The following is a 13,921-nucleotide window of genomic DNA, read 5'->3' as shown; positions in this document are numbered from 1 at the left end:
GAATTTGGCCCACCCATGAGAGAGAGACATCATGGCTTTCAAATGAAACTATAGTCGTCCACCCTCCCCCTTCTCTCCTCGTCAAAAGCTACAGACTCCGAAATGGCACGTCCTAAGGAAAGCTCATTGTGGGACTGGCTCTAGTGGCTGTAATTCTGCACCAAGGCTGAATTTTGGGTAAGAGACTTCAGATCCAGTATTAGGGGACCACTAAGGTCTATATAAAAGAGACTTCAGATCCAGTATTAGGGGACCACTAAGGTCTATATAAAAGAGACTTTATATACAGTATTAGGGAACCATTAAGGTCTATATAAAAGAGACTTCAGATACAGTGTTAGGGGACCACTAAGGCCTGTATAAAAGCATCCAAAGAGCACCATGTCATGGGACCTTTAACCCAGTAAGTTTACAAGCAAGACATGCAGTCAGTCTGAGAGTCCTGGCATCCGGTTGTCAGTGAACTCGTCCATGCTTAGAGCCGTTTTACAGTCGACACAACCAAGCGTATGTGTGCCAATTTGAAGTCAAAATGACGTAGATCTCGCTGGCGCGCCAGGATTTTGCAACAAAGTGGAAACAGAATGCGCTGTAGGGTAACCGGATGCCAGGACTGGGTTAAGATTATTTTATGGTGAATGACCCCCACGTGGGAGTATCATCGATTATGGCGCTCTCATGACGTCACATGCGCACACCAGCTTGACTGTATAACGCCCCTACCTATTTCTGCTTTGTCGCGTGCCGATAAGGAAAATAGAGTGGTGCGCTGTTTGCACACTACTTGCCAGCGGAATCTACGCCATTTTGACGTCAGATTCACACACGCCACTTCTGGTGCAGCTAGTATACCGGCAGCTCAAGTGTTATCTTGAAGCTCATTTTTTCATATAGGCCTACGGTTTCTGCTTGATACTGTAAAAAATAAAAATAGTTTTGGGGTAAAAACACTTCAAATAAAGCAGTTTCACGTTAAAAATTAGTTTCTACAACGCTATTCGTCATATTAGCTGAGGGGAAGCTGAGCTGACTAATAACCTTTAGCCGGTTAAATAAAAACGAAAAGTGGCTTCAAACTGGATAAGTCCATTTATGAGTCAATATGAAGCCAATGAACATTGTTGGACACAACTTATCTACATATGTAGTCATTTTTAATTCAGAAAAGTTACATATTACAGCCTATCTTCAAATATATTTAAACTAACAAGAGACTGAGGAAAACTAATGCTTTGTCATAACTACAATTGGAAGAACATTTGTTGGTTGAAGTAAAAAAAAAAATTTTTTTGTTATAGCACTTTTCAACTACTGTGTTTGTAGTACTCATGTGTCCACCTTCAAAAACCCTTTTTAACCAGTGGAATTGTTATACAATGAGCCATTCGACTAATTAAGCTAGTGCATGCGTGTTTTTGCATTAAAATTGGTTAGCATTAGCATAACAATTGGTTATAAAGCTAGCAATTTTTCCATTTTCTCTTTCCGTTTTATTATATTTTTAGGGAAAAGTTCGGTTGAAACACGTAGCTATTGTTTCCCCATTTCAAAGCAATGCTATCAAATGCCAGTCGCCACCCTAGACTGTATAAAAGGTGTCCACATAGAATGCTAATGTTTTCTTGCTAAGTGGTTGCTACACAAATGACTTGCTGGTGGCAAGAAGGCGGAGGAAGGTTAGATACAGGAAAGGAGTGGCGCGGAGGGGCGGAGCGGTTCGCCTAACCGGGCGGTGTCAGCTGGAGAAAACGGGACAGAGGAGCAGTGAGAGGCCGACACAGGAGGGATTCATTCGCCCGGCTGATTGTTCAGACTGCACCAGCGGACTCCAGGTAAGAGGAAGGAGTTTTAGGGCGTTTTCTCATGACTCAGGAGGAGAAGTGTGTCAGGCGTACTGAGCAGTAAATATTAGGACTTATGGCATAGAGCTGTTCTTCAATTCAGCACGTTGCCTCAGGATATGTAAAGAGATATAACAATTAAGAATAACAGTTAACTTAGCAAAAAAAAATGCGCAGTATTTGTGAGTAGGCTAGCATATGACAAAAGCTAGTTTGGGCACTTGAAGTACAATTTTTCTCCCCGCAAACAATTTGATACCACGTGTACAAATGCATTCATGCACATTTTATCCATTTTTTGTTTGGCTACCTATTTAGGAATAGCCTGTATCAATATGCCTATGTTATGATGACCAGCCTACTATTGGTTATGTTTAAAATCTGCAGTGTGCTATCCAATTTATTATGGAAAAAGCTTGTAGCTGGTATTTCTGCAAGAATATATTTATTTTGTATAGAATTTGTCAAGACAATGCCAATTTTCTCCAGTTATTAATTGCAGTGTATTGCATAGAATACTACATGGCCATTTAAGTTCATATAACACATATTGTAATATATAGACTTAGGCTAAATTATCTGATTGATCCTCAATGAATACTCAAAATGGAAAATACTGTGATGTGGCAGACAGCAGCAGCCATGTGTCAAGAAGAACTGCATGTCAGTCGAAACTCTCTGTGTGTGTGTGTGTGTGTGTGTGTGTGTGTGTGTGTGTGTGTGTGTGTGTGTGTGTGTGTGATTTCTTTTTGTCTGTATAATTTGGCGCTGTATGTTTGATAAGGACAGAGAAGACTGTGTTTGTTAACTTTATTAGTTGGTATTTTTTCACCATTGTTTGATCATGAACATTTTTCTGTGTTTTTTCTTTCTTTTTTTTTTCAGAATAATATTGGCATAAACACCCCTCTAATCTACCTCCTATTTTCACAAACTAACCCAGAAAACATAGCAAGCAATGTTTGGTTTTTCTGAAGCAGTGACATCTTGTGGCATTAAAAAAAAAAAAAAAAAATTCTACATGCAGTTATTTCACAGTGAAAAGTTACAATTATAATATTAGGTAAATCAGCACAGGTGACTGGTTGGTAAATCAGTAACTACCGGGTTAAGGTCTTCAGTATCTGTGGTCATGAGGAGGATACTGCCTAATTTTGAATGCAGGCCTGGTTTGCATGAAGGAAAATGCATCTTCATTCATTATTCAAATAACTTGGAAATAGATACTGACCTTATGTTATCTGACCACCAGCGTAGTAGTTTACTATTTTATTAGTCTGATAAAAACGGAGTTTGTTACAAGGGCTTTTGGAGACGTTGATGGCCTGTGACTGTTGGCCTGACTGTGTCTGCGCGAGTGTTTGCCTGACTATGCAACCACCATATTTGCATGTCTGTGCTCAAGGATTGCCTATTTGTTTATTCGTCAATGCTCCAACACGGCCAAGGCACGAGAGATTTGTGAGATACCCAGAGAGGGATCCTGAATGAACATTAGTGAATTTTGATGTGGAAATGTTCGCTTTAAGTTGGTCTTGGATTTCTCATCTTTTAACTGATGTCTAAACAGGGAAAAGTAGTATTTTGTTAGATTTCTCTGACATTTTCTATATGATTCTTTCAGTTAGATGCCATTGATATCTCAGGCTAATAAGGCTGGATTTGTCTTGATGGCTTTGGCTTCCTAGGCGTGTATGGATTGTCTGTAGATGTAATAAATCAAGTTGCCATATCTTCTTGCCTCAGCTAGCAGGGCTCTGCTCCCTACAGCAGAAAGCTCTCTCTCTCAGATTAAATCATATGCAGGCTTCTCTTAATACTGTGGCTGTATATCAAGGCCAATATTTTCTAAAACATTATGTGATGTGCTGTGTGCTACATTAAGCTGCCCTGCTACTACAGAGCTCTGATCTAATATGATTTATCTGTTACTGAAGGGATCTCCGTCCAGACAAAAGTTTGATTTGGTTACCTCAAATCATTAGCCTATTTGGTGGTATTAAATGGTCAGTAAACCCAAAATACAAAATCATTTTCTCATACAGAATGCATCCAAACAACTTAAGATGCCACCTTTTGGTTTGATTTGGGGAAGTTTGTACCCCACTACAAATGAAGTGAGGTTTAGGTTGGTGTTTATACTTTGGCAGAAAGTGTTCATAGTAAGGTCTGTGGATCGCTTAAGTACCCAGGATGTTGTGTCTGAAAAGACACATTGCTTTTAATGTTTTTGGATGCCAAAATGCCATTCATAGCCATTGTATTTGGGTGTTAGAGAGGGTCTCAATGGCATAGGTCTTAAAAGATAAGCAAAATGGACAACATCATTGGGATTTCCATTTGCAAGTGAAAAGAATGACTATTGTGATACCAGAAGGCTTAGTGGCTTATATATATGTGTATTTGTTGTAGAGAAAGCTGTTACATATACAGTATCTGTAACCTAAATAGCTATCTACTGAATCCATAAAAAAACGTTTACCCCCTCCAATAGAATCATACTAATCATTAATCGTTACTCATTACTCCAAAGGCAATCTACATACATTTATTAGATGTTATAAGGGTCTCTAGGCTAACTGTAATGCTTAATGGCGCTTTGCCAGTGAACTCGGCAGCCAGGTAATTTAAAGACTGGACTGGCTTAAATTGCCTCCTCGACACCTCCACTTGCCTCCCTTCCTAGAGGAAACCAATGGGAGGCAAGAGGCAACAAGCCAATGTGTTTTTAGAAGGATGAGGTGTCCTTCCCTCTACGGCTTCACATGAATTAGTCAGCTGTGTGGGCGGAGTTAACAACTCCTTCTGCTGCAGGGGTTGCGAGAAGGCTAATCTCGTGTATCCTCGCCTAAAGGTCCTCGTTGCCCGCTCCAGGGGGTAGAAATAACAGCTTTGAGACTGCCTTCACCGAGAAGGAACAGAACAACTTTCGGTTCAGCCGTAGACCGAGGACTCAAGGAAATATTGCATAAGTGACATGACAAAAGAGAAATTAATTTATAGACAGTTAAAGGTCCCATGGCATGGAAATTGCACTTTATGAGTTTTTTTTAACATTAATATGAGTTCCCCCAGCCTGCCTATGGTACTCCAGTGGCTAGAAATGGAGATAGATATAAACCGAGCACGGGGTGAAATGAAAGCTCAGATGGGCCGAGCTGGAATCTTGCCCCCTTATGAGGTCATAAGGGGCAAGGTTACCTCCCCTTTCTCTGCTTTGCCCGCCCAGAGAATGTGGCCCACTCCTGAGAGACATCATGGCTTTCAAACGAACAAAGTGGCAGGTGGTAGATACAGTATTAGGGGACCACTAAGGCCTATATAAAAGCAGCCATAAAGCACCATGACATGCTGCTAGAAACAGTGCAATGTCTAGGTGTTTAAAGAAATTCTAAACCAAACAAACTATCGCCTTTTTATGTACTTTTATTATGGCAAAATAAAGCTTCTTAAAGTAATGAAGCTTTCCAAGCAAAATGGTTTGCATAAGGGATTATTTCAGACCCTCATCACAAAACCACCAGTTGGTGAAAGAGTGTCAAACAGGCAGACATATCACATATGAGATTAACCATCTGTGATATACTGTATTTTGCTCTAGGCTTGGGAATACTGACTGTCATCAATGGAAATATAATGTTCGTGCTGGATGTTATCAATTTAGTGCCTATAGTGTCTGATGGTAAAAAGTAGGCTTATGATCATATAATATAACTGTATCTCTCCTGTTGGTAAATAATGGTTTCACAATAATAGCAGGATGGGAAATATTAGTGTTCTGAAACTGGAAAGTGGCAGTGGTTTAACCGGGCAGAAGGCAATGAATTTACGTGTTTAATTAGGAACATTATGTAGAAAGGAGACTTTTCTTTCTTTTTTTTGATGAGTACAGCAGTATACAGTGGCAAAAGTTATCCAATATTAGCACATTTTTCAAAATGTGCTGAATGAGTCTGTCGCTGAGTCAAAAATAACTTCTCGTTCTTCGTCTCAGTTTATGCGCACCGAAAGAGTCAGAACGAGTCGCACTGAACGACAATTTAGAGCAGCGGCTCTCGCGAGTTCAACTGGCTCTCGCGACTGTGCATACACCATACAGGACCAAGATGTTGGATTCACTCCCGCTTTTCACAACTCGCTGTGTGAATCTAACATCGCTGCACTACAGGGAGATTCTTGTCCTAAGCATGCAAAGTGGCAACAATATTATGAGAATATGAAAGGCAGCAATGTAGCCAAACAACACTCACAATACACCGGAGCTCTTAAAATCAAGCCCATTTGATCCTAAATCTAAGCAGCTAAAAGGAAAACGTTTGACAGGGGGCTTATGCGAAATAATAATTGAAAAACAGTGTCCTATAATTTTAGCACGTAGTCAGGTAACCAATCATCTCAAACATTTGTTTGCCTCAATTAATTTTAATTGAAGCGCTGCATATAATTTGATAAGATATAACTGTTTTTATAATGTTACATGTAAACTGATCTTTTCCAATCATGTGTATAATGTGTAAAGAGTTCACATAGTATAGAACGACCTAAATACATCTGCTATTATTTTATAGGTGTCAGCATGTCGACAAAGGTCAGCGCCGAGGAGCTGGCGGAGATGAGGGAGGCTTTCCAGAAAGTGGGTGAGTAAAAATGTGTGTGTGCGGATATTGCAGACAGTGATGGATTAGTCAATCATGTTTTGAAGTGGGTTAAAGCAGCCGACAAACACGTGTGTGCGCCATCTGATGGACACGTGGGATTTATGCAAAGACATTTAAAACCTTAAATGCACCCACATTTAAGTTATGGCTTAAAGGAATGGTTCGGAACATGTGCTTATTGTTAGCTTAGCTTCTGATTTCAGCACCTGACATGACTGGTATTAATCATCTCCTCTAACTTTGGTAAGAAAGCGGTGCGGATAAACGTTTCTCACAAAACTGTTAGTTGAGTAGTTTCAAAGGACAAGAAGTCTCATTTGTTCAACATCTCTCCTACGTAGGAAAACCTTTTGCACACCTCTTTTGTCGGGCAGGTGCGTTGGATATGAACAAAGGTCGCAGATCAGAAGCTTAGAATGGCGCATACTGAAGGTCTAAGACCGAAAAGTCTTTTCTAAGTAAATAATTGCTTGCGTAATTCTCAGTGTGCGGGATTCTTTCTAGTATTTATTTTTTCCCCGCAAAGACAATAAAACATCTTTCTGTACAAAAGATGTTGTAAGTCAACGTATCATAGTTCTGCTCTAGATGTTATAGTCTTGTCAGGTTTTCTTCAAGGTGCTGCAGAGCTTAATTTTAATCAGTGTGTTATCAAAGGGATATTGCAGCCATTTAGTGTTGGCTTTAGAAGAAGGTCTAAGGTATCTTGACCTTTAGTCCAGTGTATGTGTCAAACTCAGAGGCCGCCGTTTGATTTTGACCTGCAGCACTTTTCCTGCATGTAATTCCCTTTTCATGTCCAAGCTGTCACAAAAATAGAGGCCTACGTGCCCAAGAAATAACCTTTTTGTAATATTGCTTGCTTATTTCCCTCTCTTCTTCGCCATGCCTCTTGCCTCCACCACACTTCTCTAGATTCGGATGGCAATGGGTACATCGTCTCCTCTGAACTTGGCGACCTCTTCCGCGAGGCGGGCTGTCCTTTGCCCGGTTACCAGATCAGAGAACTGCTTCAGAAGCTGGACAGAGACAACGACAGCCGGATCAGCTTTGATGAGTTCACGACTGTAGGTAACATTAATTAACTAACTAACTAACCAACAACAACTGCTTCACAACTTTATGTACTGTATACTGTCTATTTAGTTTACTCAGAAATGCACTGGCTCTAGTGCACCAAGGCTGAATTTTAGAAAGAGACTTCAGATACAGTATTAGGGGACCACTAAGGTCTATATAAAAGAGACTTCAGATACAGTATTAGGGGACCACTAAGGTCTATATAAAAGAGACTTCAGATCCAGTATTAGGGGACCACTAAGGTCTACATAAAAGAGACTTCAGATACAGTACTAGGGGACCACTAAGGTCTATATAAAAGAGACTTCAGATACAGTATTAGGGACCACTAAGGTCTATATAAAAGAGACTTCAGATACAGTACTAGGGGACCACTAAGGTCTATATAAAAGAGACTTCAGATACAGTATTAGGGGACCACTAAGGTCTATATAAAAGAGACTTCAGATACAGTATTAGGGGACCACTAAGGTCTACATAAAAGAGACTTCAGATACAGTATTATGGGGCCCAGGGTCTACTGGAAAGCATCCAAAGAGCATCAGGTCATGGGACCTTTTAAGCGGTTTTGTCTTATCGGTAAACTTTAAATACATCTTTTTCAAGTGGGTGCATAAATCCAACTGCCCAATGACGGACTTAAGTTTCACTTTCCATGATCTGTGACCGACGGTTACCCCCACTACCCACCCCCATGATTCGATGGTCACCTATCGATGATAGGCAAGACTTGAAAATTGCTATTTGACAATGAAAAGTCTTAGTCGGGAACACCCTTAGTAACTCGGTGTCCCTCGCAGTAAGGGAGCAGCAAGCAGAATGGCTGATGGGGAGTGACTGGGCTGGGGTAAAAGCCCTGACGCACCAACCCGATTATCGTCCGTCAGACCATCTGGCGAGGTCAGTGACTCGAGTCTGTTTGGTGTGTTCCGTTGTCAGTCGGAGGAACCTTCGGCCTTCACTTGGGCCGATTTGACATAAATCGGAAGGCGGGCAGTCAGACTCGGTGACCAATCTGATTGGTGGAGTGCTAACCCAGAAATGACGAGTGGGATGAGCGTGACAATGCCTCTCAAAATCTGACAAAAATCCTCTAAACTGACCTTTGTCAATCTGAAATGAAGACAGATTCAGAAACTCCATGGCCTATATCTTGATTAAAATGTTTTCAGAAACATGTTTTGGTGAACTATTTTTTTTTAAATATGAGATCAGGTTGGTGTGTCAGATCCTTTAGGCTTAACCATGTCATTACCCCCTCTCTCTCCCCTCAGAGATAAAAAGGGGGGGGGGGGGCGCGCCAAACTGCGTGAACATTTTCTTTGTAGGTCTCTTCTTGGATGTCTGAAAATATAGATTAAAATGAATCCAATATTTTGAAAGCAAAGGTAAATGGGCCGATTTGTTAAACCAAAAAAACCTTCACACAGTAAGGTAGCCACTATGGTAGCCATACAGTCAAGCTTAAGTAGTCACTGTGCCTTCCACATGGATGTTTAACATTAAAATAAAATTCTAAATGATTTATTTTCATCCATTCTGCACTAAACATGCAACTCAATTGCATACAATGCATATTTGCAGTATTGTCTCCCTACTCAGTCTCCCTTTCAGCTTAGGGGTCCCTGGCCTAAAAAAACCCTGTACTAAATCTTCATTAATATTAAATTCCATATTTGCCAATAGATCCCTTCTACACACTACACATTTAACAATTTAATTGACTTTAATTGAAGCCATGGAATGTGTTTTTCAGATTTTCCATGATCTGAAGGACGACCGCATGGCCCAGGGTTTCAAGAAAGCTCTGAACAAGAAGCAAGGCATCGTGGCCATCGGGGGCACCAGCGAGATCTCTAGTGCAGGGACTCAGCATTCCATCTCTGGTTAGTAAAGCTCCAGTAACACTAATGCCTACCCAGTGATTTGTAAGGGTCTACTGTCCATCAAAGCCATTATCCTAGACAGTATCATGACAGATCGTGACCTGACACTTGACTCAACCGTATTTCAGAGCAGGAGCGCTTTGCCTTCGCCAACTACATCAACTCATCTTTGGAAAAGGATCCAGACTGTAAACACCTGCTGCCCATCAACCCCGAAACTGAAGCTCTGTTTAAAGCCGTGGCTGACGGCGTCATCCTTTGGTAAACCTTAACAAATCTGACTTATCAATGACATAACAAAACATACTACTCACTCACCTTGTAATTGGCTCTACTTATCTATCCATGTATCTGTTTTTCTCACCCGTGTTTGCAGTAAACTCATCAACCTCTCTGTCGCTGACACCATTGATGAGAGAACCATTAATAAAAAGAAACTGACAGCTTTCACCACACAGGTCAGTTTGTTGCATAACTAGATAATCGACTGTGCTTTTGTTGAATCGTTGTTTTGGGAAAATAATCCCAACTTTTTTACCTTTTATATATACAGTATATAGGTTTTTTTCTTTTTTTACTTCATTGCCCATATTAAACATTGCAGGCAATTTAAGAAATACAATACACACACAATCACTCTCTTAAGGAAAGGTCAAAGCAACAAAATGTAAATATAATAATAATAATTAAAGGGGTTAGCTTGTGGTTGAACTTCAACATTCAACACAAACATTGATTTTTTTTATATATATATATATATATATATATATATGCAGGGTAAATAGACCATTTGCACATCAGTGTGTTTAAATTATTATTCTAAATCAAGATTCAGAATGGCAGGGGTCCATCTTCTCATGAGCACAGGTACTTTCACCTGTAAAATGTCATATTTTCCATTCTACGGACCTGTTTGATTTTTTTGGGATCCACTGAGCTAGGCTTCATCCAATGGATAGTGATCATTTTTCTTACAATCATTAACAAAATACATGTACCTTTGGTCCCTAGAAAGCAAGTTTTCAGGTATTTTGTCCAGTGAGGGGAAAAAAAGGTGTCCAAAGGGAAATCCATCCTGAAGATTTTGTCTACTTCCTTTTCTAATGTCTTTCCAGTATGTCTCACACAGTATGTCTCACTGTATCACAGAGCAATCCCAGAATGTGTAGGTATGGTCTCCCACCATGCTACAGTTTCTCCAACAAATTTTGGGGGCGTTGTTTTTAAACATTGATACCTTAAGAAGGGTCTTAAAGAATCTCATTTTCAACTTCTGGTCAAATTCTTTCAACATTTGACTTCCAGTCCCTTTATGACCCTTTATGTATCATCATCGTCTATAATTGTATTGAGTTCCAATTCCCATTCACTTTTAACATGGAAGGTATTGTCTGTGTCTTTCATAAGACTCTTATAGATATGTAATACTTGATGCTTTGTTGATACCACTTGTTGAGAAATATGTATAAAATACCGTTCAATAGCAGTTGGATCTCTTTTAAGACTATACCCATCTGTGTGAAGTCAGACCTTTCTTGAAGTTGTAAGAAGGATTGTAATGTGTTCTCAAACAACTGATTTATAATAACCAACCCCTTTTCCGCCCATCTTCTGTATGCTAAGTCCGTCACAGACGGGAGAAACTCAATGTTTCCAAGACTGGGCATTGCCTTTGATATGGCTATAGAATTGCTTCTGGGCACTGTTCCATGTGTGTTTGTCCTAGATGTTATTTATTTTTTTTAGCCTGCTGACTAAAATGGAAGAGTAGATATTGATATCCCTTTTTAAGGAATTCTGTTTAATGGATAGCCATCCAGTTTCTTCATCTTTGGTCACGCATGCCACTATTGCTCTAAGTTGGGCTGCCCAGTAATACATTTTAAAATTAGATAGATCTAGGCCTCCATTTTCTTTACCGCGCCATAAATATTTTTAGACGTATTGTGGGTCTCCTATTTTGCCAAATAAATTCCGATATACTTTTTTCAAGAAGCGTAAGTGTTGATTGTGGTACATAAATAGGCAGAGATTGAAATAAGAAAAGGAGTCTGGGGAGAATATTCATCCTCACTGACTCAATATAGCCCAAAAGTGACAAAGGCAGCATATCCCATCTGCTTATATCTTGGTTAATCTCTTTGACTATTTTGTTGTAATATAGGTTTTTTTCAAAGATACATAATAGATGGATACATGAATGAAAGCCATTTAAAAATCAAGAAAATGTTTCCTTCCTGTTGACTATTATACTAAAACTACATCCCTGATTATACACATTGCATTACGTTGCATGGATCTGACCTTGATTTTGGCCTCTATCATCCATCTTCTTGTTTTCCCCAACAGGAGAACCTGAACCTGGCTCTGAATTCCGCCTCGGCCATCGGCTGCCAAGTTGTCAACATCGGCGCTCAAGATCTGAAGGAGGGAAAACCTCACTTGGTGCTGGGACTCCTCTGGCAGATTATCAAGATAGGGCTGTTTGCTGCTATAGAGCTGAGCCGCAATGAAGGTTTGTTCACACACACACACACACACAGCCTCCCTCCCTCCCTTCCTTCCTAAGAGTCACTGTTAATTTGCCTACTCCTTACCACATCATCGACTACTCTGTCTTCCATCTTTTCCCCACTTGCTCCCATGGCCCTTGTAGTGGCAATCTGTCCACAAATAATGCCACTGGGTGAAATCTGAAGCCCTTTCCAACTCTTGCTGGTGCAAATAATGAGGTCCGCCGTCGTCGCACGTTTAATCCTTTATTGTACACATTTTTAGATAAAAGCACATACAAAAAGACCGACTTGATTGATTAAAAGCCAAGAACGACAAGATCTAAAAACATTACTCTCACACAGCTGAGGTTGAAAAACTGTGTGGCTTCCCGGATCCAGATTTTCCATCCACTTCACCTGTGATACCTTTTTTTACCTCCAATTAACACCCACAAACAGGTGCGCAGGTGACGTAACAACCAACCTTTTACGCAGACCTCCCGCCCACACACACACACACATAACAAACATTCAATCAAAGAACAAAAAAAGGTTTGAGAAGGAGCAGGCCTAAGCATAATGCCTAGAAGTCCTGCCCCTACTTTACAATATTGTATTATTACAAAATCAAATAGTATATGCACAGCAACAAGAATTCTACCCCTACATCAACATTCTGTTAGCTTTTATTTACGGATCATTCCACCCCCACAAATCTGAGTCATGCTTTTCTTTCTGTGTGCAGCTATAGCAGCGCTGCTGGAGGAGGGGGAGAGTCTGGAAGAACTGATGAAACTCAGCCCTGAGGAGCTGCTGCTGCGCTGGGCCAATTTCCATTTAAAGAAAGCCGGCATGTCCATATCCAACTTCTCTGGAGATATCAAGGTAAGGAAATGTCAGAGTGATGCCTTGACTTCTTACTGTAGACCACTGAAACTATTATTTCACTGCCAACCTTAGTTTCAGGCTCTGACCCTAGCGCAGTGAACTGCCATGTGCTTCTATTTAACATGTCTGATAGACATTTATTTTGCAAAATGGTTACATATTGTACAGTTACACATAGACCGAATCACAGTGACGTCCGGCTAACACAAAAATCACTTCCGGGTAGACAAATGGCAGTTGATCTGAATAGCGGTGATATGGGAAATAGGCTAAACTTGTTTATTTCTGTTGTTACTTTCAGTCATAACTGCATCATTTAAAGATATAAAGTTCACCACTGTGGTCCGACCTATCTGACGTTTGTACTGTGCTGCTTTGCTAGTGTCTATTACAAAAAAAACAGAGTATATCTACTTGTTCCCTGTACACCCTGTTTACTGTGTGACTTTACATTGACTGTACAGGACGCAGGGTTATTGTACACAAACATTGTGAATGGGTGTATTACGACACTTGATGTGAGTGTAATACTCCCACAAAAAAACACTACACAATACTAGTGGAATCATCTCACGGGAGAAAAGATGTGGCATGTGTCGTCAGGAGTCATTTCAGTGTGGTTTGGTATTTTATCATATTTCTCTAAGTGTCTTGTCTTTTTCTGAGTAGGACTCCAAGGCGTACTTCCACCTGCTAGAGCAGATTGCTCCAGATGGCAGCAAAGAGGACGTTCCCCGGGTTGAGATCGACATGACTGGTCTTTATGTAAGTTGATAGCAAAGTGGAATGCTGTATGTTTGTTGTTAAACTTTTTATATTCTATTCATTTAGTATTTTAGCCAGAAGTAAAATTTAAATAAGTAATGATGTTGGGCCTTACCGCATCAACACGTTCAAGACTTAACAGAATCACACAGAAACACATTGGGATGTCATTGAAACTGAGCTCAGTCGAGGCTTTCCATATGCTATCAGAGACTGAAGGAACACTGACTTCCTGTTGCCCCTTCTCCAGCTTCCTTCCTGTAGGACTATATTAGGATTATGACATCATTCTGATTTTCTTATCTGGC

At 40.3% G+C, this 13,921-nt stretch overlaps 1 protein-coding gene across 2 annotated transcripts in view; it reads left to right on the top strand.

Moving 5' to 3' along the window:
- Positions 1-1,703: 1,703 nt before the first annotated feature.
- Positions 1,704-13,921, top strand: part of LOC116696954 (plastin-3) — an 18,452-nt gene continuing 6,234 nt past the window's right edge. For both annotated transcript variants that reach the window (XM_032528227.1, XM_032528226.1), the window contains exons 1-9: positions 1,704-1,832; positions 6,410-6,478; positions 7,415-7,566; positions 9,336-9,465; positions 9,594-9,726; positions 9,842-9,923; positions 11,815-11,980; positions 12,706-12,845; positions 13,518-13,613. In XM_032528227.1, coding sequence (XP_032384118.1) covers positions 6,418-6,478; positions 7,415-7,566; positions 9,336-9,465; positions 9,594-9,726; positions 9,842-9,923; positions 11,815-11,980; positions 12,706-12,845; positions 13,518-13,613 — 960 coding nt within the window. In that variant the 5' untranslated portion in view covers positions 1,704-1,832; positions 6,410-6,417. The remainder of the gene's footprint in view (positions 1,833-6,409; positions 6,479-7,414; positions 7,567-9,335; positions 9,466-9,593; positions 9,727-9,841; positions 9,924-11,814; positions 11,981-12,705; positions 12,846-13,517; positions 13,614-13,921) is intronic.

Source organism: Etheostoma spectabile, chromosome 10 (genome assembly GCF_008692095.1).
Source record: "Etheostoma spectabile isolate EspeVRDwgs_2016 chromosome 10, UIUC_Espe_1.0, whole genome shotgun sequence".
NCBI classification, from domain to species: Eukaryota; Metazoa; Chordata; class Actinopteri; order Perciformes; family Percidae; genus Etheostoma; species Etheostoma spectabile.
The sequence above is the reverse complement of the archived record's forward strand: the minus strand, read 5'-3'. Positions and strand labels throughout refer to the sequence as shown.